Source organism: Mus musculus, chromosome 10 (genome assembly GCF_000001635.26).
Source record: "Mus musculus strain C57BL/6J chromosome 10, GRCm38.p6 C57BL/6J".
Taxonomy (NCBI): domain Eukaryota; kingdom Metazoa; phylum Chordata; class Mammalia; order Rodentia; family Muridae; genus Mus; species Mus musculus.
Window position 1 is genome coordinate 62,946,569 of NC_000076.6, and position 27,857 is coordinate 62,974,425.

General features: G+C 48.1%; 1 protein-coding gene across 3 annotated transcripts; it reads left to right on the forward strand.

Moving 5' to 3' along the window:
• Positions 1-414: 414 nt before the first annotated feature.
• Positions 415-27,620, forward strand: Dna2 (DNA replication helicase/nuclease 2). Of its 3 annotated transcripts, none has more exons than XR_380405.4 (21): positions 415-601; positions 2,615-2,797; positions 4,167-4,350; positions 7,616-7,761; positions 8,746-8,877; positions 10,362-10,581; positions 11,485-11,602; positions 12,328-12,490; positions 12,607-12,801; positions 13,644-13,874; positions 14,853-14,969; positions 15,046-15,155; positions 15,828-15,937; positions 17,237-17,461; positions 18,332-18,525; positions 19,849-19,938; positions 20,032-20,236; positions 21,085-21,174; positions 23,208-23,493; positions 25,276-25,422; positions 26,683-27,617. XR_380405.4 is itself a non-coding variant. In NM_177372.3 (21 exons), the coding sequence occupies exons 1-21, from the start codon at positions 525-527 to the stop codon at positions 26,749-26,751; spliced, it is 3,189 nt and encodes a 1,062-aa protein (NP_796346.2). In that variant the 5' UTR covers positions 461-524; the 3' UTR covers positions 26,752-27,620. The 3 variants fall into 3 exon arrangements, 1 of the variants encoding a protein (NP_796346.2); NR_152862.1 differs by having other exon boundaries at positions 461-601; positions 23,212-23,390; positions 26,683-27,616; NM_177372.3 differs by having other exon boundaries at positions 461-601; positions 23,208-23,390; positions 26,683-27,620.
• The last annotated feature ends 237 nt before the right edge of the window (positions 27,621-27,857 follow it).

A 27,857-nucleotide genomic window follows, 5' to 3' on the forward strand; every position in this document is an offset into this window, starting at 1 on the left:
CTGTCCTGGAACTCACTCTGTAGACCAAGGCTGGCCTCGAACTCAGAAATCCGCCTGCCTCTGCCTCTGAAGTGTTTGGATTAAAGGCGCGCGCCACCACGCCCGGCTTAGATTTACTTTTTAAAAAATTTATTTTGTTTGTGTGTGTGTTTGTGAGTACTATGCACTATGTGCATGAGGATGCCTTTCCAGGCCAGAGGGTGGGAGGCATCAGATCCCTGCAACAAGACAGGTTCGTAGTGGAAATTCAGCTGCATCTCCCGCTCTCCTGCTCTGAAAAGCCCGAGACGGGGGATTGCTATGAGACGCGTGCAGTTGCGCGGCAGCCCAGCAGGTTCATGCAGGCATCCGGTCCTGGAGTGGAGACGGCGGAAAAGCGCCTCCGGTCCGGCGCTGTGCTTCCCGGCGCGGAGAGCGCGGGAGCCGCTGGCGCGCGGGGCGCCTGCTGCGCATGCGCAGCGAGCTGGCGCTTCTCTAGCGCCGCGAGTTACGGCTGCCCGCTCTCCCGGCGGGCTTCGGCAGGAATGGAGCCGCTGGACGAGCTGGACCTGCTGCTGCTGGAAGAGGACGGCGGAGCGGAGGCCGTGCCGCGGGTGGAGCTGTGAGCCTGCGGGAGGGCGGCGGGCGCGAGCGGGACCTGCGCGGTTTTCCCGGGTGTTAGCTGGAGGGTGATCGTCGGCCAGTCTTAATTGGGACCTGAGCTTGCTGGTGTAGCCCGCTGCTTTTTCACACGTCAGCCCACCCCTGTCATTGATACTTTGGATTTGATTTTGTCTTATTTGCATGTGCGGAAGACCCGCTTGTGGCGGTCGGAGGAGCACCCGTGCTAGTTATTTTCTTTCACGTGGGACGTCGGGGTCAAACTCCGGGCTGAAGGCTTGCCAGGAATCGCCTTTAGTCAGACGACCCAGTGTTCGTTCGTTCTTTCTTTCTTTCTTTCTTTCTTTCTTTCTTTCTTTCTTTCTTTCTTTCTCTCTCTCTCTCTCTCTCTCTCTCTCTCTCTCTCTCTCTCTCTCTCTCTTTCTTTCTCTTTTTTGGTTTTTTGAGACAGGGTTTCTCTGTGTAGCCCTGGCTGTCCTTGAACTCACTTTGTAGACCAGGCTGGCCTCGAACTCAGAAATCCGCCGGCCTCTGCCTCCGGAGTGCTGGGATCAAAGGCGTGCGCCACCACGCCCGGCTTTTATTTATTTTTAAATTTACTTAAGTGTACATATGCAAGTGCCTGAGTTTAGAGGCATCTCCTGGCGCTCGTGCCATCCCTTCAATATATCTTTTAAGAGCTCCTGGAGGTGTTACACCCGGTATACAGTAGGTCCAAGCCCTCTAATGCCATAAAGATTAGTATGATTGGCAGCTCCTGGCAGCAATTGCAGTGAACCTTTCATGCTGCTTCCCGCGTCCCTCTTTTTTCCTTCAAGCAGTAGTTGGGCGGACCAGGTACAGCAAGCAGGTGCTGTGCCACTGAACATTGTCATGCCCAGCACAGCAGGTGCTATGCCACTGAACTTTGGCATGCCCAGTATATCAGTTATCTGGAAAATGGACAGGACTAGCTCTCTTTAGTTGTACTTCCTAATTGCTTTCGACTGTGGTAGAAGCCCTTTTTGGTATTTTCCAGTTTTTGAGGTAGCCCAGGCTAGCCTCGAGCTGAGATGTGTAGCCAGCCCAGGACGGCTTTGACCTTCTGATCTCTGATCCTCTTTTTTTCCACTTCCCAAGTGTTTGTTTTGTTGCTGTTGTTTTATACAGGGTCTCATTTTGTAGACCAGGCTAACCTTGTGTGGTTAGGAGGTAGGAGTGGGCCCTGGAGGCCCAAGAAAAAGCCACACAGGCTGATTAATGTCTAGTCCAGGTATTGGTGAGAGTTGGCCAAACTGGTGGGCATTCTCCTGTTTGTAGACTGACCCTAACCCGTACCCCTCCCCAGTTCTAACCATTACTGCCTTCTAGTTTGAATACTGATCAGAATATATGTAACCATGTATCAAGTACAAAGGCAGAAACTTACAAAATTACCGTCTTGTGCTTTCAGGAGCTATGGTAGCCACCCTCTAGAGAGAGTCTGCTTCCTTACTTAAAGCAGCTTGGGTGTCTGGCTCTTTGTGTTTGATCTCTTGCAACACTTGACTTTGTGGTAGTTCCCCTGCCCCAGCCTCCCTAGCCATGGGAGTGGTTCATCGTGTCCAGCTTCCCTTATTGCTCATATACCTTTTAAAAGGAGAAGACTCACTTCTTGTTTGCTTTGAGATGGTTCCGCATGTCGTCCAGGCTAGCCCAAACTGCCTACGCATCTAAGGATGACTCCGTTCTCCTGCTTCTGACTCTTCGGTGCTGGGGTTAGAAGCATGAGCCACCACACTCAGACACCTAGTTTGTGCAGTGCTGGCCATCAGATCGACCCCCAGCCTTTGTGCACGCTTGGCAAGCCCTCTACCAACTGAGCCCCAGCCTCCAGCTCTTACAACAGGAATTCTCCCCCTTGTCTTTCTTAAGTTTAAGGTTTTCAGATCAAACAAGACTAGAAAACCAGAAGATTGACTTGGGCAGAACACAGCCAACTCTCGGCTGCTTATCTCGCGGCTCTGATAGGATGGTTTCTATGTTTTCGATTTAGACTTCGGAAGAAGGCGGACGCTTTGTTTCCAGAGACAGTTCTGAGCCGAGGAGTGGATAACCGGTACCTGGTGCTAGCTGTTGAGACCTCGCAGAATGAAAGAGGAGCCGAGGAGAAGCGCTTGCACGTCACGGCGTCCCAGGACCGAGAGCACGAAGTTCTGTGCATCCTGAGGAATGGCTGGTGATTTGCATTTTTGACTTTGAGCCATGATTTGGTGGTCTGGTGGTTTGTTGTTTTTGTTTGCTGTCACGTAGCCCAGGCTGTACCTGAACTGATGGTATCTCGCCTCCACTTCCTTACCTCCAAATGCTGCGATTACCTGGCATGATTTGGTAGCGTCTGGAGGACACCACCTGACCTAAGGCCTTGAGTGTGCCAGGCAAACTAAGCTCCACCCCTAAGTTCCCGTCCCAACTCTAGGACATCACCTGAAAACCCATCTTGCGTGGATAAATTATTTGAAAGGAGGTAGAGATCGTTCAAGGGTAAAGGTGCCTGCTACCCAAACTGAAAACCAGAGTTTGATACCTGGGACTCACCCCATACAGGCACACAAAATAAAAATGTTAAAAAAGAAAAAGAATAATCTTAAGCAGGCGGGGGGGGGGGGGTAAAAAAGAAGGTTCAAGAAATGGTTCAGTGGTTAACAGCACTTCCTGCTCTTGTGGATGGTCCTGAGTTTAGTTCCCAGCACCCACAAAGTAGCTCATAACTTCATGTAACTCTAGTCCCAGGGAATCGGAGATTGTCCCCTGGCCTCCTTGGGCACTGAACGCATGTGGCATATGTCAGGTACATGTGTGTATACTTAAATAAAGTAATAATAATAACAATAATAAAAATTTAAATTGATATGATTATGATTTTGGGTTTTTTTTTTTTTTTTTTTGGTTTTTGGTTTTTGGTTTTTGGTTTTTTGAGACAGGGTTTTTCTGTGTAGCCCTGGCTGTCCTGGAACTCAGTCTGTAGATCAGGCTGGCCTTGAACTCAGAAATTCGCCTGCTTCTGCCTCCCAAGTGCTGGGTTTAAAGGCATGCGCCACCACGCCCTGCAAGTTAATTTTGTTTAATTTTTATTTAAAAATTTCTGTTTTGTGTGTTTTGTCTGCACTTATATATTCAAACACCATGTTTGTGCATGGTATCATGGAGGCCCAAGGAGTATATTGGACCCCCTGGAACTGGAGTTACAGACAGTTGGGGGCTGCACTGTGGGTGCTGGGAACTGAACCAGGGTCCTCTGCAGGGGCAGACGTGCTCTTAGTCATAGAGCCATCTCTTTAGCAACCCCTCATTTAAACAAAATCTAATACTCAGAGGTTTAGACATATTTATTCTTGCCCTGGCTGTCCTTCAACTCAATTTGTAGATCAGGCTGGCTTCGAACTCAGAAATCTGCCTGCCTCTGCCTCCCAAGTGCTGGGATCAAAGGCGTGAGCCACCATGCCGGGCATTAGAAATATTTATTCTGTAGATAAAGTCCTCGATGCGTTTTTTTAACTGTGGGGACCAAGATTGTAAGGTTGTGTTTCAACCTTGCCTGTTTTCAGGAGCTCAGTACCAGTTGAGCCAGGGGACATCGTTCACTTAGAGGGAGACTGCACATCTGAGCCGTGGATAATAGACGATGACTTTGGATATTTTATTCTGTACCCGGACATGATGATCTCCGGCACAAGCGTCGCTAGCAGCATTCGGTGTCTGAGAAGAGCTGTCCTGAGCGAGACCTTCAGGGTGAGTAGCTTCAGTCCGTGTTTCTGCAGTGTTTCCCCTACTGTGCCATAGCCTTGGTGGAATCCAAAGCCTCACTCTAGTGAGCTGCATCTTCGGCCTTCACGCCAGCCAGCATTCAGTCCTCCCCTGCTAAACGGACTGAGAGCCGCCAGCCCAGAGTGACCTGCCCAGAGTCACGCACCTAGCAATTGCAATGTTGGGATTCGGACCATGTATCTGGTCCTTTGAGGTTTATTTAGCGATGTCTTAGGGTTTTATTGCTGTGAGGAGGCACCATGATGACAACAACTCTTATAAAGGGAAACATTTAATTGGGGCTGGCTTACAGGTTCAGAGGTTCAGTCCGTTATCATCATGGTGGGAAGCATGGTGGCGTGCAAGCAGATGTGGTGCTGGGGGAGGAGCTGAGAGTTCTACATCTGGATCCTAAGGCAGCCAGACGGAGACTGACTTCCAAACTTACTGTAGCTTGAGCTCTAGGAGCCATCGAAACCCACCCACACAGTGACACACTTCCTCTATATGAGGCCACACCTCCTAATAGTTTGGGTCCTCCACCCCTATAAGCATTTATTAGCAATATTCATGAGAATGATAGTGTATGGTGTGCCCCCATGCTCAAGGGCAATTTTCTTAGAGTTTAAAAGGGAAACTCCACAGGAGGCAGGCTGTAAACCTCAGCGACAGCCCAGGAGGACAGCTCAGGAGGAGAAAGCCACGGTGCCTGGAGATCAGCTACACAGTAGAAAGGAAACGAAGAGTTGCTTGTTTGTAAATAACTCAGAAAAGCCAACCCACAGAGCTTCGTGTCTGCTCCTTTGCAGAGATCTGCTTTTAAAAATACTTTTTTTAGGGTCTGGAGAGATGGCTCAGCAGTTAAGAACACTGACTGTTCTTCCAGAGGTCGTGAGTTCAAATCCCAGCAACCACATGGTGGCTTACAACTATCTGTAATGACATCTGATGCCCTCTTCTGGTGCATCTGAAGACAGCTACAATGTACTTACATATAAATAATAAGTAAATTTTTTTTTTTTTTTGGTTTTTAAAACCAAAAAAAAAAAGTGTGTATGTGTGTGTGTGTGTGTGTGTTAATTCTTTGAGAATTTCATGTGATATACTTTGGTAATCTTTACCCTGCTCCTCCCAGATCTCTCTCTCTCTCTTTCTCTCTCTCTCTCTCTTTTTTTCCAGACAGGGTTTCTCTGTGTAGCCCTGGCTATCCTGGAACTCACTTTGGTAGACCAGGCTGGCCTCCAACTCAGAAATCCACCTGCCTCTGCCTCCCAAGGGCTGGGATTAAAGGTGTGCGCCACCTCTGCCCGGCTCCCAGATCTCTTTTAACCTCCCCTAAACTTTGTGTTCCCTCCCACCCTTGTTTTTCTACTTTTTTTTTTTCTTTTTTTTTTTTTTTTTTTTTTTGAGACAGGGTTTCTCTGTGTAGTCCTGGCTGTCCTGGAACTCACTCTGTAGACCAGGCTGGCCTCGAACTCAGAAATCCGCCTGCCTCTGCCTCCCAAGTGCTGGGATTAAAGGCGTGCGCCACCACACCCGGCCCGGTTTTTCTACTTTTTAAAAATTTATTATTTTTACTTTATGTGCATTGGTGTTTTACTACATGTCTGTCTGTCTGTGTGTGTGTGGGGGTCAGATCATGGGCACTGCAATGTGGGTGCTGGGATTTGAACTCCGATCTGGAAGGGCAGTCAGTGCTCTTAACTGCTGAGCCATCTCTCCAGTCCACCCCCTTTTTCTGTTAGTAACCCTCCAGTTCCAGTCTGTGCTGTCCTCGCACCCCTGGGTACAAAACCATCCCTGGAACTTGGTCAGCTTGTTGGGGCCCACCCCACTGAGGAAAACTGCCCCTCACCCCCTAGAAGCCACCACTGTCAGTGACTTCTCAGCGTGGGAAGAAGCTCTTGAGCGCTGTCCACCCTGAAAGGGAGGCACAGCGAAGCCCCTGAACTGGATGCTCCATGGGTCAAAAGGGTTGTTTGTTTGTTTTGATTTTGGCTTTTCAGAGACAGGGTTTGACTCTCTTGGGTGCTGGGATTACAGCCATGCACAGCCACCACCCTCTGAAAGATAGGTTTATTTGCGGGGAGGTCAAAGCTGCTGTGGCTATCTTAGAGGGTGGCGTGGGGGTGGGGTGAGCAGGAGAGAGCCGCAAAAGGTAGGGGAAGTCGTGCCAATTTTAAAGAGACAGGAAGATGTATGTAAACTCAGGGAACAGCCTGGAAGTTAGAGTGTTGGGGGGGTGTTGGGGAGGGGGGGTGGTTTGTGATCTAAAAGCTTGGGACTGGCCTGGTGTTTTGGACATGTATTCATAGGATAGGGAACTAGATCTTCCCGTTGCTGAAGGCAGTTAGCTCTAGATGCACATAAAGATGGTAGTAGTGGCTCTTCCCGAAAGATCGAAACCTGCTGCAGAGGGTGCTGAAGAGTGCAGGTGTTCGGCTTTCATTTATCTGCTCGCAACCCTTTCTGACCTCCGTTCAGACTGTAATTTAGACGTTGTCAGTGGGTGGCACTGCCGTTTTGGAGGCCTAGTGTGGACCTAACACACCTCCAACGCTAGCAAGTCAACTGGCCCTGATCCCGTGTAGCAGCCGTAGCTGCTGGGAGTTCATAGGTCATCTGGGGCGCCGTAGACCAGGCTGGCCTCATCCTCACAGACTGCACCTGCTCTGCCTCTCAAGTGTTGGGATTAAAGCCAGGCACCACCCCTGTAGGTCCGACTGGCCATTCTAATGCGGGATCCAGGACTCAAACTCAGGTCAGTAGGTTTGTGGAGCAAGGGTTAGGATTTAGTGGCAGAAGTACCTTGTCAGGTGGCAAAGAGATCACACCACGAAACTGATCTGATTCGAGAGGTTTATTAGGGTGTGGGGGGTGGGGAGTGAAAGGCCATCTCAGAATGGGGACATGAGAGAGAGAGGGGGGGGGAGAGAGAGAGAGATAGGCTGAGAGACCAGAAGACAGAAAACAACAGAGTCCTGAGGGACTGTTTAAAGGGTATGGGCAGTGCCTAGGAAAATCTCCAATGAGTGAGAACAGTGGGCACCAGGCACACACGTGGTATGCAGACACGCTTGCAGTCAAAGTACCCCTCCTCACTGGAGAGCGAACCAGTTAGGGACAAACAACAACAACAACAACAACTTTGCAAATGTATTGGCGGGTGCCTTAGTTCCTGTTGGCTTCATAACTCCAGTCATTGTGTCAGTGTGTTAGCGTGAGACGTGCCTGTGACTTGTTTTCACAGGGCTCTGATCCAGCCACTCGCCAGATGCTGATCGGTACAATTCTCCACGAAGTCTTTCAGAAAGCGATAAGTGAGAGCTTTGCTCCAGAAAGGCTACAAGAGCTTGCTCTTCAGACCCTCCGAGAAGTGAGGCATTTGAAGGAAATGTAAGTCGCTGAGAAGGGCAGATGTCAGGACCCTCTGTAACTTTCTGCCTGCAGTCAGGTGTCAGGAAGGAGACCCTTCACTATGGGCCCGCACAGCGGGAGTTCAGCCATCTTGTTCACAGCACCCTGTGGTGTCTCTGGGCAGCAGGGACTGTTGGGTAACGTTGCTGAAATAGCCTACAGGGCTGAAGGACAGAACCCGTGTTTGATAGCTTCCTCAGCTGTCCTCAGAGAACGGGTAACAGGTGCAAATCGCTTTTGTGTTGGTTCTAGAGACCAATGTGCTGAGCACTGTATGTGTTTGGAATCGGGAACTGGGAGCAGCCACATGCTGCTTAGCCAGTTTTAACGAGAAGTCTGTATTTTTGCAGGCTTTTGTGGCTCCCTACCCAAAGCTTTTGGGAGTTGGCCCTTGCTTCCCCCCTGATGAGACAGTCAGCCTTGCTTCTGCTGCTTTGCTGTGTGATCCAGGCCAGCTGCCTGAGCAGCTCCTGTCTCCTTCTGTCACACAGTAGGAGCAGTCTGATAACCTTCGGTACATAGGCTTGCTTGGTTTCGAACTTCATTTTACTTACTCTTTTCTGTGTACTTGTGTTTGTGATGTGGGCCGAGCACATGGGCAGCCTGTGGAGAACAGAGGCCAGCCCTGTGCAGTTAGTTGGTTCTCTCCTTCCTCCGGGGATTTCAGGCTTGTGGGATCTACCTACCTCCGCATGCTAAGCCCCAGCCGCTCTACCCACTGGACGTTAGGTGTGTGATCTCAAGCCTACGTCGGCTCTATACCTTAAGAGAGGAAGCTGGGACTCAACCCCAGAGACTTAAACATGCAGAGTGTGTTCTGCACCCCTGAATATTTGAAGGCTGAGCTGTATTCTGTTGTTTGGACCACACTTGGAAACATCTGTTCATTAGCCTGTTTCGATATTTTCTTCATTTATACTTCTAATATTTCTGCTTCCTTACTCAGTTTCCCCTTTTTGGCAGGTATCGCTTGAATCTGAGCCAAGATGAAATACTCTGTGAAGTTGAGGAGTATCTCCCTTCTTTCTCTAAGTGGGCGGAGGACTTCATGCGTAAGGGCCCTTCGTCTGAATTCCCTCAAATGCAGCTCTCTCTGTAAGCAGTGCATTCTGTTTATACACTGTTGCGATGTCTAGACAGAATTCCCTTATGTTTCTTGATTCAAAGTTTATTGTTTGTTTGTTTAAGACCATATGTTACTTAGTTTAGTTTTAGCTAGCCGGGAACTCCGTATTAAACCAGGCTGGCCTCAACCCCGTACAGACCAACCTGCTTCTGGACAGCCAATTCAGAGCTTTGTAAAGGGGGCTGGAGAGGTCGCTCAGTGGTGAAGAACACTTACTCTTCTTACCGAGGCCTGGGTTCTATTCCTAGAACTCGTGAGGGCTGTAATTCCAGTTGCAGAGGCTCTGATGTCTTATTCGTGCCTCCAGGGGCTCCTGCAGGCACTGTTGCATATACACAGGCATGTATACAAACACGTATAGGAAGGAGAAATGCACAGCTCTCCCAAAGCTTTTTAAAGGTCAGGAGAGCGGTCAGCAGGAGGCTCAGCTGGTGAAGGCGCTCGTGTCCTGTCACACGGGGGAAATAGAGCTAGTTCCTGGATATCGTCACGTGGTTTTCACATGCATGCTGTAGCATTTGTGGGTCTTCATGCTGACATGTAAACACATGCTAAGTAAACACATAAAGGTTATCCAAAGAACTAAGGCAGCGTGTCACTGTCTAGCTGCAGCCGGCCTGGACCTCACAGAGACTCATCAGCCTTCCTGTGCTAAGTGCCGGGATTAAAGATGTGAGCCACCGGGTCTGCCTTAAAAGGATAAGCTTTTACAATTTATCATTCTGCTGTTACGGTCTTTCACAAATTACTATCTATAGTATCTTTCTATGACCAAAGAAATCTCTCGAGTAGAGGATTTTAGTTTCATCCTGATGTTAATCGATAGCATTTCATGTAAGAATTTCCAATGTTAGAATAGTTCTGATTCATCTCACCTTTTTAACTTTTTTTTTTCTTTATGTATATGAGTGCTCTATCTGCATGTATACCTGCATGCCAGCAGAGGACATCAGATCCCAGGAGAGATGGTTGTAAGACTCCATGTCATTGTTGGGAATTGAACTCAGGATCTCTGGAAGAGCAGTCAGTGCTCTGAACCTCTGAGCCATCTCTCCAGCTCTGATTTGTCTCAGCGTTTTTCTTTTGTCACATGGTCTCCCTATGGCGTCTTGGTTGGAACTCACCACGTAGACCAGGCTGGCCTTGACTCAACAGATTTGCTGCTTTTGCAACTAGATTGCTAGGATTAATGGCGGCTACCACTATGCTGGCCATTTTGGAAAGTTCCTCACTACACCACTGTGACTCTCAAACAGTTGTCACAGGCTGAGCAGTGGGATTTGGGTCAGTCAGTCACTTGCCAAACACAGGGCACCTTTTTTGGTCTTGTTCCCAGGTCATGCCAGTATTGCATTTCAGAAAGCAACAAAACCCCCTCAGCAACCAGAAGAGGTACTTGTGTGGTAGTCATCAGGTCTGGTGTGCAGTGAGCGTGTTCTGTGTCCCTGTTCAGGCCAAGCGATGGCAGTAACAGAAGTTCACCTTGTAACATTGAAGTAGTCAAGTCACTGGATATCGAAGAAAGCATCTGGTCCCCTAGGTTTGGACTGAAGGGCAAAATAGACGTCACAGTCGGGGTCAAAATACATCGAGATTGTAAAATGAAATACAAGGTAATGCCACTGGAGCTGAAGACCGGCAAAGAGTCCAACTCCATCGAGCACCGGAGTCAGGTATGACATTTATTTATTTATTTATTTATTTATTTATTTATTTTTCGAGACAAGGTTTCTCTGTATAGCCCTGGCTGTCCTGGAACTCATTTTGTAAACCAGACTGGCCTCGAACTCAGAAATCTGCCTGCCTCTGCCTCCCAAGTGCTGGGATTAAAGGCGTACTCCACCACCGCCCAGCTGACTTTTTTTTTTTTAAAAAACATCTTAAAAATATAAAATAAAAAATATATTTACTTATCATATATAAATACACTGTAGCTGTCTTCAGACACACCAATGGTTATTTGGACCAGGCTATCCTGGAGCTCACCATGTAGACCAGGCTATCCTACAACTCAGCCATACTCCAGGCAGGAAGGCTGTATTTGTATTGGATTTAGTGGCTTCCTTTGCTGGACACCTTTAACGTTAAAAGTAATGAGAGTTTCTGCTTTGGAAAAGTCACTGTTGGTTTTGTTGAATTGTCACAGTGACTCTGTAAATCCTAAGCATTTTAGGGTTCATTTGTTAAGTCAGGAAAGAACATGTAGAGGTTGTTAATTTGGAAATGTGAAATAGTTTATTTAATTTGTTAACTTTTTAAGGGGGGCAGGGAGTCCAGGATTTAAGTATTGAGGTGAGAAAACCTTCTTCTCCCCGTCTTCCTATTTTTGGGGCTGGCACTGTGCTGCTGAGCCACGCCCCCATTTCCCAGTTCACATTTCTTTCCAGTCGGTGTAAAACCACAGAGCAGGAGCTGTTAGGTTTGTGCAGTTTAAATGTTTGACATTGAGTTTGGTTTGTCACCGTTACCAAGGGCTTGTGCTACTTACACATTGGGAATTGTGCTGCCAACCTTCTTCGATGTGTGGTTCCAGACAGCATAGGTAGAGAGCACACGTCACTGTCTGTCTTACACAGGTGGTCCTGTACACGCTGCTAAGCCAGGAGAGGCGAGAGGACCCCGAGGCTGGCTGGCTTCTCTACCTCAAGACCGGGCAGATGTACCCTGTGCCCGCCAACCATCTGGACAAAAGAGGTTGGACTGCTTTGCTTACTTTGGCCTTTCCTCTGCGGCCTGCTCCTCCTGCCAGCTTTTGGTGATAACTTTCTCGTGTGTTTGCTTGTTTGTTTTCTAGACAGGCTTTCACTGTGTAGCCCTGGAACTCAACTCTGTAGACCAGGCTGGCCTCAACTCACAGAGATCTTCTTGCTTTGGCATCCCGAATGCTGGGATTAATGTGTGAGCCACTACTGCCCTCCCTAGTGATACCTTTATGCTACTTGCTAGACCATACTGCAGATTGCGATTTGTGGTTCTATATTTTATAAATTTATTATTTGTCTTTATTGTTTATGAGAGGAGTGCAGGTCTCTAGTTTTCCACAGCACCCTCCCTTTCCTGCTTAGCCGTCTCACTAGCTCGGTGGGGTACATACCTTTAACCCCAGCCCCAGCACTAGCACTTGGGGCAAGGGGGTCTGCATATTGAGTTCCAGGCTAGCCAAGTCTACACAGTAAGACCCCTGTCTCCAAACAAAAACAACTAATCAGTCTCACAGTACTTACCCGGTATGAAAGAGGAGGTTGTTTAAAAAACTCATCGGGTGTCAAAAGCCTTGATGTATGCCAGCACATTATGCTTGTGTTTACTCTAATACAGAGGCAAATACGCATACTGTCCTCTGCTTTGTCTTTAAATATGAAGCTTTTACTGGTAGAAAGTCTGCCTCATTCTAAACAGCCAGCCTTACCTGTCCCCAGAACTGCTGAAGCTCAGGAACTGGCTGGCCGCCTCGCTGCTGCACCGTGTGAGCCGAGCAGCTCCGGGGGAGGAAGCTCGGCTCTCTGCCTTGCCACAGATAATCGAGGAAGAGAAAACTTGTAAATACTGTTCGCAGATAGGCAACTGTGCTCTTTATAGCAGGTAAGTGGTGTGTGTGTGTGTGTGTGTGTGTGTGTGTGTGTGTGTGTATAGGAGACCTTACTTCACTACCTACCAGGGAAATGTATGCTTAGCTCTAATTGGAACTTTGTATTTAGAGCAGTTGAAGAGCAGGGAGATGACGCATCCATCCCAGAAGCCATGCTGTCCAAAATCCAGGAAGAAACACGGCACCTGCAGCTGGCGCACTTGAAGTATTTCAGCCTGTGGTGTCTCATGTTAACGCTGGAGTCGCAATCTAAAGACAACCGGAAGACTCACCAGAGTATCTGGTTAACGCCTGCCTCTGAACTGTGAGTGTCCCACCCAGCAGACTGTCGGTCCTGTGCTAGGTAATACCCGTAGCATTCGGAACCCATGAGAGCAGAGGTTTGTAGGGTATGTTAAAGACAAGGGCTCATGGAGACTCGGTTGGCAAGGGGCTTGGATTGCAGGCACGAGGACCTGAGTTTTAATCCCCTGAGCCCATGTGGAAAGTAACCCTGGTGCTGAGGGGCACTGAGACAGCTAGACCCCAGTGCTTCGCTGGCCAGCCAGCATAGCTCAGTTGTCTAGCTCCAGGCCGTTGAGAGGCCATGTGAGAAATGCAGGTGAACAGCTCCTGAGGGGTCACCCAGGGCTGCATCTGCACAGGTGAGCGCCTCAACACTCTTATGCACAAGTACAGTTTTTAAAGTGTCTGTGTCATTTGCTCACGACCGTGTCACAGGTGTCACAGAATTATGTTAAAAAAAGAGGAACTAGAAGGCTGTTAGCGTGGCATCTGAGTTTTACAGTGGATTGTAGAAAGGGTTTAAAAGCAACAGAACAACAAAAAGGCAAACGTAGCATCGGTTGCCAGGAGCCATAGGTCGGCACGATGGCTCAGGGAGTAAAGGGGCTTGCAGCCAAGCCTGATATCCTGAGCTTAATCCCTGGTATTCACGTGGTGAAAGAGAAGAACTGTATTCTGGGAGTCGTCCCCTGCTTCACAGGCCCATGTTTGCGCGCGCTCTAAAAATTCATGGGTTATATAAACAAATACGTCAATGGACCCTTCCTCCCTCCCTCCCTCCCTCCCTCCCTCCCTCCCCTCCCTCCCTCCCTCCCTCTTTCTTTCTTTCTTTCTTTCTTTCTTTCTTTCTTTCTTTCTCAGGGAGGAGAGTGGCAACTGTGTTGGAAACCTGGTCAGGACGGAGCCTGTATCAAGAGTTTGTGATGGACAGTATTTACATAATTTTCAGCGGAAAAATGGTCCCATGCCAGCCACCAATCTGATGGCAGGTGACAGGATTATTTTAAGTGGAGAAGAGAGAAAACTATTTGCTTTGTCCAAAGGCTACGTGAAGAAGATGAACAAGGCAGCCGTTACCTGCTTGCTAGACAGGTAATTGGGGTGATTCTTGGGACACCCGCTCTGTCTGTATGGAGCTGGGGTTATCCACACTGCTAGATCTGCTTCCTGTCTCTGTAAATTTTCCTCTTAAACATTTTGAACAAGCTGATTTAATAGAAGGTCTTTGGTAACTGGGTTTTGCTGTAGTGTATTGTGTTCTTTTGCTGAGTTTTTCTATTTATGCATATAAGTTGGGTACCACCGCATCCAGCAGCCCCCAGCCTGCCTCACTGCCCAGCCCTTTCCCTTTCATGCTGGAGTTTGAGCGCAGGAGCTCGCCGACACTAGGTAAAGGCTATCACCGAGTTCCAGCCCCAGCTCTCCGCACCAGTTGCTAGTACGTTGAGATCAGTGATTAAGACAGTGACTGCTCTCAAGATGGGTGAGAAGGTTCCTGCTGCACAAGTCTGACCTTATTCCAGGAACCCATGGAAAGACAGAAAGGAGAAAAACGCTCCACCAAGTTGTCTTCTGGTTCCACACACAGGCTGTGGCCTCTCCACCCCCACTCTTCACACACACACATTAATAAGAATGTCCACGATGCCCGTGCTCCACTTAGAAGGCTTTTTGGGAGAGCTAATTTCTCCATCCACAGGTCAGCTGAGAGCAGGAGGCACATCCAAGCGACTGACCATGTTATAGGAAGGTTGTTGGTATGACCGAGGTATTAGAGGTGTGGGCAGTTCTGAACCGGGAAACATGAGGAAAGGGCTGCTTAGAGGTGCCTCAGCATATAGGTTATGGTAAAAAATGTACACTTTTATTTATTTATTTATTTTTGGGGCATCTGTGGGTGTGAGATGAGGTTTGCGTGTTGTGTCCAGGATGACCTGGAACATGGCTGACAGTGCCCTGCAGCTTCCTCCACCTCCCCTGTGCCAGGATTCCAGCTCACATCCCATACCCCCCTTCTTACAGGCTCCCCCGCAGCAGCGTGCGCCTCACACAGCCTTTCTGTTGTTTTAGGAACTTGTCGACACTCCCAGCAACAACGGTGTTTCGATTAGACCGGGAAGAAAGACATGGCGACATAAGTACTCCACTAGGAAATCTGTCTAAATTGATGGAAAGCACAGATCCCAGGTGGGTAATGATGGAGTCTTGACTCCTCCCACTTCCCCTGAGGTGCTAGTAAGAGTACTCTCGCTTTTCTTTGCAGCAAAAGACTTCGAGAATTAATCATCGATTTCAGGGAACCTCAGTTCATCGCCTACCTCAGCTCCGTCCTTCCACACGATGCGAAGGATACGGTGGCCAACATTCTAAAGGGTATGGCCAGCATCTCAATTTGATTTTCTTGGTTCTTTTTCTAATGTAAACTATACCAAGTGTGCAGTGGCTTAGCAGTTGATTAGACATACAGCTATATATGGCTTAGTTGGGAAGGCGACTTGCCGTGCAAGCCTGATGAGCTGACTTTGGTCCCTGAAACCCATTTAAACAAATAAGGATGCGGTGGTTTATATCTGCCCATCTCCTACAGCGAGATGGGAGGGTGGAGGCTGGAGAATTGTCATAAAGCTCCTGGGCCAGCCAGATAACTCCCAGTGTGCAGCATGGCAGAAATAAGGGAGTCCCTGCCGCAAAATGGTGGAGGGAAACCACCAGCTCCTCCACATGTTATAGCACGCATGTTCCTGTGCACACATCATACACACAGTAAGTTTACAAAGGTAAAGACTTTGACGGCTCAGTGCGATGAAGCGCTTGCCATGCATGTGTGAGGCCTGGAGTTTAGATTCTCCCCACCACCCGGAAATGCTGGGTGTGCGTGACAGCTGGGCAGACCAGGGCGTCCCTGGAACAAGCCTAGATAGCCAGCCCGGCCGGCCCATAAGGGTGAGCTTGGGTTTGATTTAGAGACACTGTCTTACCTGCTTCTATGAATACGGTAGAGCATGAGATGGAGTCTTGTTTTTGTTCTGGTAAATTGAAATACAGGTTTGAATAAACCCCAGAGACAAGCAATGAAGAGAGTCCTTCTTTCGAAAGACTACACGCTCATTGTTGGGATGCCAGGGACAGGAAAGACAACCACCATCTGTGCCCTGGTAAGCTCTGAAATTAAACCCTGCATTGGCTCCGTCCTTCCTGAGTTTGTGATGCTTGCTTCACAAACCTGAAGACCTCAAGCTGGGCGGTGGTGGCGAGGCACGCCTTTAATCCCAGCACTCAGGAGGCAGAGGCAGGCGGGTTTCTGAGTTCGAGGCCAGCCTGGTCTACAAAGTGAGTTCCAGGACAGCCAGGGCTACACAGAGAAACCCTGTCTCGAAAAAACAAACAAAGAAACAAAAAAACAAAAAACCCTGAAGACCTGGATGAGGAAGACCAGTCCCACAGTTAGGCAATTATAACTAATTATATAGACTGTCTATAGTACTGGCTAGGAAAATGGGCAAGGGCCAGGTCCACACCCAGGACTCCCAGAGAGAGGCGCTGTATTCGGTCAGCCAGGTGTCTATAAAGGTCAAACTCACTAGGCTACATACTTTCCACATTCGTCCAGTTGGGGCCCAGCATATATTGACATACTTCCTGCCTACACATCTCTCGCCTCGGTATGATTGAGTGCATCCTGTGTAGATGGGGCAACCAACCTTGTTTATTAAATCGAGAGCGTGTGACTTGTTTCCTTACAAAACCAGCAGCTCCCAGCAATCCAGGAAGTTATCTGTCCCTGGGCCTATGGGGCTCACAAGTTATGTTAGCCCTCATACTGCTGAATTTGGGCTACTATAATGGCTCACACACCTTTAATCTCAACGCTTGAAGGTGGAGACGGGAGAATGGATATGTAAGTTTGAGTCCAGCCTGGTCCACATAGCAAGTTCCAGACCAGCCAAGAGTGCATAGACCCTGTCTCATCAAAACAAACAAAAAAAGATAAATTAACTTGGTGTGGTGGTACAGGCCTACACTCACACCACTCTGGGGTCGATATGATTAATAGCAGCAAACTTCTTTCTTGGATTTGAGCTTTTTTTAAAAAAAGTAATTAATTAATTAATTAATTAATTTTTACACCCCATATTTTATCCCCCCCCCAACCTCCCATCTACTCTTCTATTGCTCCACATCCCATACCTCCTCCCCATCCCCCTGTCTCCAAGTGGATGTCCCCACCCCCCATCCCATCTGATCTCAAACTCCCTGGAGTCACCAGTCTCTTGAGGGTTAGGTGCATCATCTCTGAATGAACACAGACCCGGCAGTCCTCTGTTGTATGTGTGTTGGGGGGCCGATTCTAGTCTCACTGAACGTTGTAAGTGTTTGAAAACTGTAAGCCTGTTAACAGTTGTCCGGTTTCAAAGTGATGATGTTTTCCCTGTTCCTCGGCCTCCCATTTCTAGGTGAGGATCCTCTCTGCCTGTGGGTTCAGCGTTCTGCTGACCAGCTACACGCACTCCGCCGTTGACAATATTCTCCTGAAGTTAGCCAAGTTTAAAGTCGGATTTTTGCGCTTGGGTCAGTCTCATAAGGTCCATCCAGACATCCAGAAGTTTACAGAGGAGGAGATTTGCAGATCGAGGTCCATTGCGTCTTTAGCCCATCTAGAAGAACTCTATAACAGTCACGTAAGTCAGTCTGATTCTTACTGTGTGTGCTTGTGCGTGTGTGTGCGCGTGTAGACGTCAGAGGACAGTCTCTGTTATTTCTCAGGTTGAGACAAGATCTGTTTGTCCTGGAGCTTGCCAAGTAGGATAGACTGGCTGGCCAGCCATCAAGCCCCAGGGAGTCCATCTGTTTCTCTGTCTCTGTCTGTCACCTATGTCCTAGACCAGGCACACCTTGAAGTTTCTTTGTAGTTAAGCTTACCTTGAAGTCAATTAGGAGCTTGGGGTTCCAGGCCAGTGCCCCATGGCTCCAGGCCTCCCCCATGCCTCCCCCCATGCCTCCTCCATGCCTCCCCCCATGGCTCCTCCATGCCTCCCCCCATGGCTCCATGCCTCCCCCCATGGCTCCAGGCCTTCCCCCCCCCCCAACTCCCATGCCTCTAGGCCTGGCTTGCTTTGAGTTTGGGGCACTATGCACATTAGGCTCTGGTCTTCTGCATATATGGCTTCCTGGTCTCCCTCTTTGCCTTTATCCTCTTCACAGCATCTCTTGCAGAGCAAGGGACTTAGTAATGTGCCAGGTATGATGGTGTGTGTCTGATCTCTCAACTCCCTTGGAAGCTCAGGCTAGCGGTCGCCTTAGACCCAGCAGTTTCAGGCCAACCTGTGCTACATAGGAAGTTCAGGGCGATCCTAGACTAAGTAAGTAACAAGAGTCTCTCAAGAAACAAACACACGATACATGTTTCTGAATTAAATAGTATTGAGAGGTTCTTGCTATTGGAGGGGGGGGTGGTTTTGATCTTTTAATTTCAGAAAGAGGCCGGGACGGGGACCCAAGTACCATCTTTGACATTTGGTAAATGGCTTGTTTTCTGTGCTTGCTTGTAGCCTATTGTTGCAACAACCTGCATGGGAATAAATCACCCAATATTTTCCCGAAAAACCTTTGATTTCTGTATTGTGGATGAAGCATCTCAAATCAGCCAGCCCGTCTGCCTGGGCCCACTGTTCTTTTCGCGGAGGTTTGTGCTGGTGGGGGACCATCAGCAGCTGCCTCCCCTGGTTGTAAACCGAGAGGCAAGGTGGGTAGATGCTCTTGTCTGTGTCCCGTTGTTGTGTCAGGCACTGATCAAAACCGTCCTGGGGGAGGGAAAGATTTTATTTGGCTTATAGATTATAGTTCACCACTGGGGGAAGTGAAGTCAGGAACTGCAGCAGAGGCTCACGGGAAGCACTGCCGACTGCCTCGCTCCCAGGCTCACAGGGAGCACTGCCGACTGGCTCGCTCCCAGGCCTCTGTCCAGCATTGGGACAGTGGGCTCGGCCCTGCTCCTGCATCAGAGAACAATCACAAAACGCCCCTTGGACATTCCTATATGCCAGTTTGATGGAGGAAATTCTTCCTTTGATATTTGTTCTCTCTTCTCACTATGTTCAGTTGATAACAGTGGGCTGTAGACATTTCATTTTAGTGTTTGTTTTGTTTCTGAGACAGAGTCTTGCTGTGTATCCCCAGCTGGTCTGGAACTTACTTTGTAGACCAGAGATCTGCCTGCTTCTGCCTCCCAACCTGTGTGCCCTCACCCAGGTTTCAGTTTTGTTTTTTAAAGATTTATTTTATTTATTATATGTATGCATACTGTAGCTGTCTTCAGACACTCCAGAAGAGGGCGTCAGATCTCATTACGGATGATTGTGAGCCACCATGTGGTTGTTGGGATTTGAACTCAGGACCTTCGGAAGAGCAGTGTTAACCACTGAGCCATCTCTCCAGCCCTTGGTTTGGTTTTAATAGATGGATTCTGCCATATTATCCAGGCTTGAAGCATCTTTTCTGCCTCAGGCTCCCACCTCAGGCGTCTAGCGAGCTGGGACGGCAGACCCGTGTCACCACCCAGTACTGAAGCTTTAACTGTAGGAAATGCGGCTCAGCTCTCAATGTGTTTGCCTGCCGTGCACGGAGCCTTGGGTCCGTTCCAGTGGTGCATGACCCAAGCCTAGTGCACAGATTTCCAGCACTTGGGAGATCGATGCTGGAGGGTCAGAAGTTCAAGGCCATCCAGTGCTACCTTTCAAGTTTGTGGGTTCGATTTGACCCCTGTCTCAAAAAAAAAAAAAAAAAAAGAGCAAGTTTTTATTTTAAGCTGTATTTTTGAGAACCAGTGAGATTGCGCAGCAGGAAAAGCCCTTCCCAAGCCTGAGGAGCAAGTTTGATCCCTGGAGCCTCAGTTAAGGTGGCAGAAGGAGAGGGTCACTAAAGAAAGTTGACCTCTGGCCTCCACTGGATCATCACGGTGGGCAGGCAAAGCAGATGCACATCTCTGGATCGGTAGCTAAAGGTAAAAAAGGAGTTGGATTCTTTTCAAGGGACGCTTCGGTGTGTTTATGATATGGTTTGTTGGCAGAGCTCTGGGCATGAGCGAGAGCTTGTTCAAGAGGCTGGAGCGGAACGAGAGCGCTGTGGTGCAGCTGACCGTGCAATACCGAATGAACAGGTGTGTGCAGCCCGCCAGCCCTGGGTGCCTGGCTGCTCCTTCTCCGTCCCCATTCAAACCCAGGTGGTGTTCTCTGTTCTCTGACTCTTCCAGGAAGATTATGTCCCTGAGCAACAAGCTCACATACGCAGGGAAACTGGAGTGTGGGTCAGACCGAGTGGCCAACGCAGTGCTAGCCCTGCCCAACCTCAAGGACGCAAGGCTGAGCCTCCAGCTTTATGCCGACTACTCTGACAGCCCCTGGCTGGCTGGAGTGTTAGAGCCAGACAATCCCGTGTGTTTCCTTAACACAGACAAGGTAAGGGCAGAGTGAAGAACATTTTCAGTTCTTTTAAAATATTTGTCTTAGTATTTAAATTTCTCAGCTTACTGTACCTTTTTGACCTGATTGCTTAGAACCAAGTTTAGTACATGCTCACGTACGTACATACGTACGTACGTCCACACCTCAGCGCAGCACCACAGTCCTGTCTGTCTGTCCTGGTTCTCCCCTGGCCAGCCTCAGACTCTGAGATCTATGATCCTTGCCTGTGCCTCACAAGTGAGCTACTAAAGTTGTGCGTTATGGCACCTCCTGGCTACAGTCTCTTGGGGTCTTTGTTCTATAGGTTGACAACATGTCAGGGTTAACTTCTTTTTTTCTTTTTTTAAGGATTTATTTATTATATGTAAGTACATTGTAGCTGTCTTTAGATACTCCAGAAGAGGGAGTCAGATCTCGTTACGGATGGTTGTGAGCCACCATGTGGTTGCTGGGATTTGAACTCTGGACCTTCGGAAGAGCAGTCGGGTGCTCTTACCCACTGAGCCATCTCACCAGCCCCAGGGTTAACTTCTTAAGGTTGGGGTAATTAGGAAGGATGGAATTAGGAGGATCAGAGACAGACAACAGTGAGGCGTGTGAGAGCCAGCCAGAGGTGTGGAGTGCTTTTTATGCGTCGTCATGTGCTTCTCTGGAAATAAACTCTGCCTGTGCAGCGCATGTCCGCGGTGGGTGCGTGTGTCTGTGTGTATGCACGCGCATGCCCCTGTATATTATTTCAGACTGCTTCCCACTTATCTCCAGACCCTAGTCGGCAGGCCTTTGTAACCCCCTGCTGCTTGAACTTGACAGATCGCATCACTGACTCACGGTTCTCTGCCTAGGTCCCAGCTCCAGAGCAAGTTGAAAATGGTGGTGTTAGCAATGTCACAGAAGCCAGACTCATTGTCTTCCTAACCTCAACTTTTATAAAGGTAATGCAGGGGTGTCCAGGTTAGTCGCTCTGCATGCAGAGAAATTATTGACTGTTTTGTTAAATATCGTTAGACACTTAAGGAACAGAAGATCTGGTGTTAAAACTTGTTCATTGAGATAAGGAGGGTCAGGATCTAGAAACATGGCTCAGTGGTTAAGGTCTGGTATCTTAGAAAGAACTGGAATTCAGTTTTTGTCATTTGTGTTAGACACTTCACAAACACCTCTAACTCCAGCTCACAGGATCTAAAACCCAAATCTTAAGACTCTAAAAGCGGGCCGAGCGTGGTGGCGCACGCCTTTATACCCAGAACCTGGGAGGCAGAGGCAGGCAGATTTCTGAGTTCGAGGCCAGCCTGGTCTACAGAGTGAGTTCCAGGACAGCCAGAGCTACACAGAGAAACCCTGTCTCGAAAAACCAAAAACCAACCAACCAACCAAACAAACAAAAAGGACTGGCTGGAGAGATGGCTCAGTGGTTAAAAGCACTGACTGCTCTTCCAGAGGTCCTGAGTTCACGTCTCAGCAACCACATGGTTACTCAAAACCATCTTTAATGGGATCAGATGCCCTCTTCTGGTGTGTCTGAAGACAGTGGCAGTGTACCATATAAATAAAAAATAAGTAAATCTTAAAAAAAAAAGAAAGAAAGAAAGAAGGAAGGAAGGAAGGAAGGAAGGAAGGAAGGAAAGACTAAGAAAGAAAGAAAGAAAGAAAGAAAGAAAGAAAGAAAGAAAGAAAGAAAGAAAGACAGAAAGACAGACTCTAAAAGCCACAATCAGAAAACTTAAGGCCGGGCGTGGTGGCGCATGCCTTTAATCCCAGCACTTGGGAGGCAGAGGCAGGCAGATTTCTGAGTTCGAGGCTAGCCTGGTCTACAAAGTGAGTTCCAGGACAGCCAGGGCCACACAGAGAAACCCTGTCTCGAAAAACCAAAAAAAAAAAAAAAAAAAAAAAGAAAGAAAGAAAAGAAAAGAAAAGAAAGAAAACTTAAGAATTTTTTGTTGTATGTTGTGACAGGGTCTATATATATCTGGCTCTCCTGTAGCCCAGACTGGCCTAGAACTCATAGAGGTCTACCTCCCTCTGCTTCCAGAGCGCTGGGAATAAAGGTTGTGCCACCAGGCCCAGTGACATGCAATTCTTTTTCTGGTAGCAATTGAAGTTTCCCCTTAGTATCACTGTGTAGCGTCCTGAGTGTGTGGGGTCATTAGAACCTCTGTAGGGCATGGTTCTGATGCTGTCATTGGGAACAATGCTGAAGGTTCTGTTCCCCAATTGGTGATCAATCAGTAAAGATGTTAGCAGCCGATGGCTGGGAGGAAGAGGCAGGATTTCTAGTTTCCTGCAGGGTAGCTGACACAGGAGGAAAACGATTCGCCATGCTTCAGAGGGAGAAAGCCACGAGCTATGTGAGATCTCAGGTGGAGTGGCCTTTGGCTGCTTCCTTGAGGCAACTGAGCTGAGGGCAGACTCAGAGATGCTGCTGGGGTCGAAGAGAGGGCAGGCTAGCCAAGAGGCTGAGAAGAGCCCGGCCGTTGAGCTAAAACAAACTTAAACGTGTGTGTGTGTGTGTGTGTGTGTGTGTGTGTTCACACGTGGATCTGAGGTGACTCCTGGGCAGGGGGGCTGGTAGCACGGTCCGCCCCAGAGCTTAAAGTGGGGTGGTAGAAACTACACACTACAAACCTTGATTGAATGCAACAGCAGAAAGTTGAAGGGCTGAGAGAACACAGTGGATTTGTCTCTGCCTGCATAAGGATCTGAGTTCAAATCCCCAGCACCCATATAAATGTCAGACATATGTATGTGATGGCCTGCCTGTAAGGTCAGAACTCTGGCCTCCACATCCTCGGGCAACCCCGCTCACATACAGACTCCCAAACACACTTGAACACGGTACCAACCACATACACCTGCAAAAGGTGAAAACTTAAAATGTTTTAAAAGTTGGGGCAAAAAAAGTAATGTTGAGCTTAAAGAACTTAGAGATCAGGATGCGGCACTTAAATCCCGTTCGTCTTCCCCGCAGGCAGGCTGCAGCCCCTCAGACATTGGCGTCATCGCCCCGTACCGACAGCAGCTGCGGATCATCAGCGACTTACTGGCCCGGTCTTCTGTTGGGATGGTTGAGGTTAACACAGTAGACAAATACCAAGGAAGGGACAAGAGTCTCATCCTGGTGTCCTTTGTTAGGAGTAATGAGGATGGAACTGTAAGTTCACTATCTGCTGCTGACAGATCTCCCTCCCTCCTTCCCTTCCGGCCTCACGTGATCAACGCTAAAATCCAAGGCCTTGGGTTTCATTGCTAGCCAGGCAAGCACCTCACCAGTATAGCTACACTCTAGCTCCTTCTCTCTTAAAACAGTTGTTAGCCGGGCAGTGGTGGCGCACGCCTTTAATCCCAGCACTTGGGAGGCAGAGGCAGAGGCAGAGGCAGAGGCAGAGGCAGAGGCAGAGGCAGAGGCAGAGGCAGGCGGATTTCTGAATTCTATAGCTTAGGATCTATAGCTTAGATGTATCTTAAGCTCACTTTGTAACTAACTCTTGAGCCAGCCTCCCATGTGTACCACTTAGAAGCTGGGATTGCGGGCTGGTGAGATGGCTCAGTGGGTAAGAGCACCCGACAGCTTTTCCGAAGGTCCGAAGTTCAAATCCCAGCAACCACATGGTGCCTCACAACCACCCGTAATGAGATCTGACTCCCTTTTCTGGAGTGTCTGAAGGCAGCTACAGTGTACTTACATGTAATAAATAAATTAAAAAAAAAAAAAAAAAAAGAAGCTGGGATTGCAGATGTGTGCCCCATGCCTGGCCATTTTAACCATTTGTATGTGTATAGAACTGTGAAACAAGGCTGTTGAAAGGATGCGTTAGAAACATGCTCATTGTGACTAGCTGTCTACTCCTTACCCTGGTAGCCACTGTTCCTCTGTCCCTGAGTTCTCTGTACCTGGCTTACTGCACATGCGCTTATCTATACTATAGCATGCATGAGGATTTGGTTTGTAAGGCTGACTCATGCTGGATGCTGGCGGTGCACAGCTTTAACTTAGAGCTGAGAGGCAGAGGCAGGTGGATCTCAAAGTTCAAGACCATCCAGGTCTACACAGAGAAACCCTGTATGGAAAAACAAAAGCAAATAAGAGGTTGAATTATGTTCTGTCACCCGTGGAATCACATTTGACTTCCCTCCTCATTTCGGGAATCACTTTTACCACATTTGGGGCATTTTTAACACAAGAAACTCTTCAGATTCACAGACACTTTCAGGGTTTTGTTTTGTTTACATTTTTTCACTCTTTAATACCATTTCCTTTTTTTTTTTTTTTTAAGATTCATTTATTTATTTTATGCATATGAGTACACCATTGCTCTCTTCAGACACACCAGAAGAGGGCAACAGACCCCATTATGGATGGTTGCTGCAAATTGAACTTAGGATCTCTGGAAGAGCTCTTAACCACTGAGCCATCTCTCCAGCCCACTTTTTCCTTTTAAAAAAAAAGTATTTTCTGCATGTATGTCTGTGTACCACGTGCATGCCTGGAGCTGTGAGTGTGAGGTCCTCTGCTGCTCCCTGAGCCACAATACCCTTTTTAAACTATAGCACACCCATAGGAGTTGAGAACGTACCCAGCAGAGCTGCCTCCTCACCCAGCTCCTCATCACTCTGTGCCTACGGCCCAGGTGATGGCGCTTCTTGTTTGTGTGACTTTCTGGATTATGTACGTGCCATTCTGGACTTGGATTTTACATATAGCACACTGGGTCATGCCTGTGGTAGAGGCAGACGCAGGAAAGGCTAGCCTGGGCTATGTAGCACACTGTCTCAGAAAACAAAAGAAGTAACAAAGCCACTGTGGTGGCACAGGCCTGTAACCCTAGTACCTAGAAATTGGAGGCCGATCAGGAGTTCAAGGCCAGCCTTGACTGTATGGCAAGTCTGAGCCTAGTCTGGGTGAGCTGCAAGAAAACTTGTCTGGAGAAATTAAAGAAAAAAAAAAAACCAATAAAAGTCATTTAAGGCAAACAATGTTATAACAAGTTTAGTTATATAACACGACTGAAATAATTGGAAGTTTCCTTTTGCCCCAGCTCGGCGAGCTCCTGAAAGATTGGCGGAGACTCAACGTGGCACTCACCAGAGCCAAGCATAAACTGATCCTGCTGGGCAGCGTGTCCTCGCTGAAGCGCTTCCCGCCTCTGGGGACGCTCTTTGACCATCTGAATGCAGAGCAGTTAATATCCTTGCTCATTTGTGTGGTCGCTGGGGCGCAGCTCCTGTGGGTTCCTCCTCAGCTTGAGTGAACAGAGACTCGGCTTTGTTTGCCCTGGGCATAGTTCAGAGATCAGTTTGACACTTCACAGGAAGTTTTGTCCAGCCGTCAGTGACGTAATGATGATGGGCGGGGTAGTCTGTGGGGTGAGCCAGGGAGAAGAAATGGCTTTCTCTGCCATCTGGGACTAGCGTATGCAGGGATGGGCAACCTCTTCTGGCCCTCTAGCCCCAGGTACTGCATCTCATTGATAGAGACCCAGTATTATGCTATAACTGAAAAAATTCAGGCTGGGTATAGCATGGTGTGGTTGCCCACCTTTATTTCCAGCCCTGGGACGGCAGTGGCAGGTCGATCTCTGAGTCTGAGGCCAGCGTGGTCTATAGAGAGTTCCAAGTCAGGCGGGAGGTACATAGACGCTGTCTCAAAAAATGGAGGGGTGGGGGCAAAAGACTAGAAGCTCCTGTGTCAGCCTCCTGCTTGTTGGATTAGAGGCAGGCTCCACAAAGCCCGGCTTTCCTTTGTTTGTTTGTTTGTTGATAGTCTTTCTATGACACCCCACCATTTTGATGTTGTTTGTTTATTTCTTTAGAGACACCATCACTGGCCAGGGACTGAGGTCCTGCCTCTGCCTCTCCAGGGTTGGGATTATAGCAGCAATTGGGGTCCACACCCCGTGTGGGTGGTTGAAGAGCCCTTTCATGGGGGATTGCATATCAGACATTTACAGTTTGACTCAGCAGAGGAAAAGGTATAGACAAGAGGTAGCAACGGAATGGTCCTATGACTGGGGATCACTACACCATGACCTGTGCTAAGTACGTGTAATACAAGATGTGTTACAGGGTCGCTCATTAGGAAGGTGGAGAGCCACTGGGCTAACTGGCCTAAGGGTGTGTACCACACCTGTCTCTCAGTTCTGTGAGGTGAAGTCTTCGATATCCCTGGGGCCCTGAGTTGGCAATAATTGAAGGTGACCTTGAAGTTCTGATCTTTCGGCAGCCCCGGGATTCAGGCCTGTGACCCCACTCCTGGCATTATTCTCCCCTCTTCTCCTCCTCTACCTCCCTATAGAGTCTCGTGTATCCCAGGTCATCCTACAACTTAGTGTAGAGCAGTGGTCTAGAAGTCATCCCCCTGCCTCCGCCTTGTTAGGGCTGAGGTTGTGGATACGCCATAGCGCACCGGCACATTCCCTGACTGTGTCTTCCTTAATTCATCTTACATCCTGGACCTTCCTTCCAGAGAGCATGAGAGCCTCAGCCACATCCTGGGCGATTGTCAGCGAGACTGAGACACTGCGGAGACTGCCGCGGCATAGGCAGAGACTGCGCCACGAGATGCTCCAGCTGAGGTTTTCTGTGAATGCCACCCTTAAACTGAAGGTGACTTTTAGCCCAAAGGAGGTGAATGTACTGTTTTCAAGGTCCCAGATTTTTCTCTTCTGTTACTACGTAAATTCTACTTTAAAAGTCTTGATGTACCCAAAATTGAGAACTCTAAATTTGGAAATTCTTCAAATATATCTGTGTCTGACCAAGGGGGAAAAACCATAAGATTTTCCACTTTAAGTTGTGGGTTAGCCTTGGGGTCTGTACTGCAATGCCTAAGGTTCCATTATAGCTCAAGGCTGAGAGTTCACAAAAGAAACTACCAACTTCGGGTCTGATTCCCAAATCATACAAGTTACATTTAAACAGTCAGACAGACTGGCCCATCTCATTGCTTGAAGCCACTCTGTGCCAGGGAGATCAGAGGACTATTACTCTATGAATTTTGGGATTTCCTGGTTGTTTTATATTTAATATTAGATGAGGATTTGATATAAATGTATTTCTGATATATTTCTGAGGCGTTTTGGTTCCTGAATTGATGTTAGCATACAAGGTACATCCTATTTCACCCCGGTTTGCCTCTTTTAGGTTATTACTCAACTTTTTCACTTACGTACAGATGTTTTTTAAAAAATAAATTGATCAGCAAGTAATTAGCATCTCTATATAATATATATGGTGACATTTCCACATCAGGTCTTAATCTCCTGGGGGGGAAAAACTTCTACCTCACTGAGTGGAAATTTAAATATGTTAAAATAGTTGGTGCTTCTGTCTTTTTTATTATTTAATGTACAGTTGAATAAATCTTTTTGTCCTGATAAACTTCACTGAGTCATTTTTCATTTTGTGACTTTTAGGTGTGTGTGTGATGTAGGCTCTCCTGTGTCTCGGGTGACCTTGAGCTGTGGTCCTCCTGCTTGTCTGGTTGCTGCAGTGGTAGGGATTGAGCCTCCAGCTTTGTGCACCCTCTGTCCCCAGGAATGATTAAGCTAGGGTGCCTAGCTTCTTTTTCCCTAACAATGGGTGAAATGTTGCTTATACTTATATCAGTTACTTTTTTTTT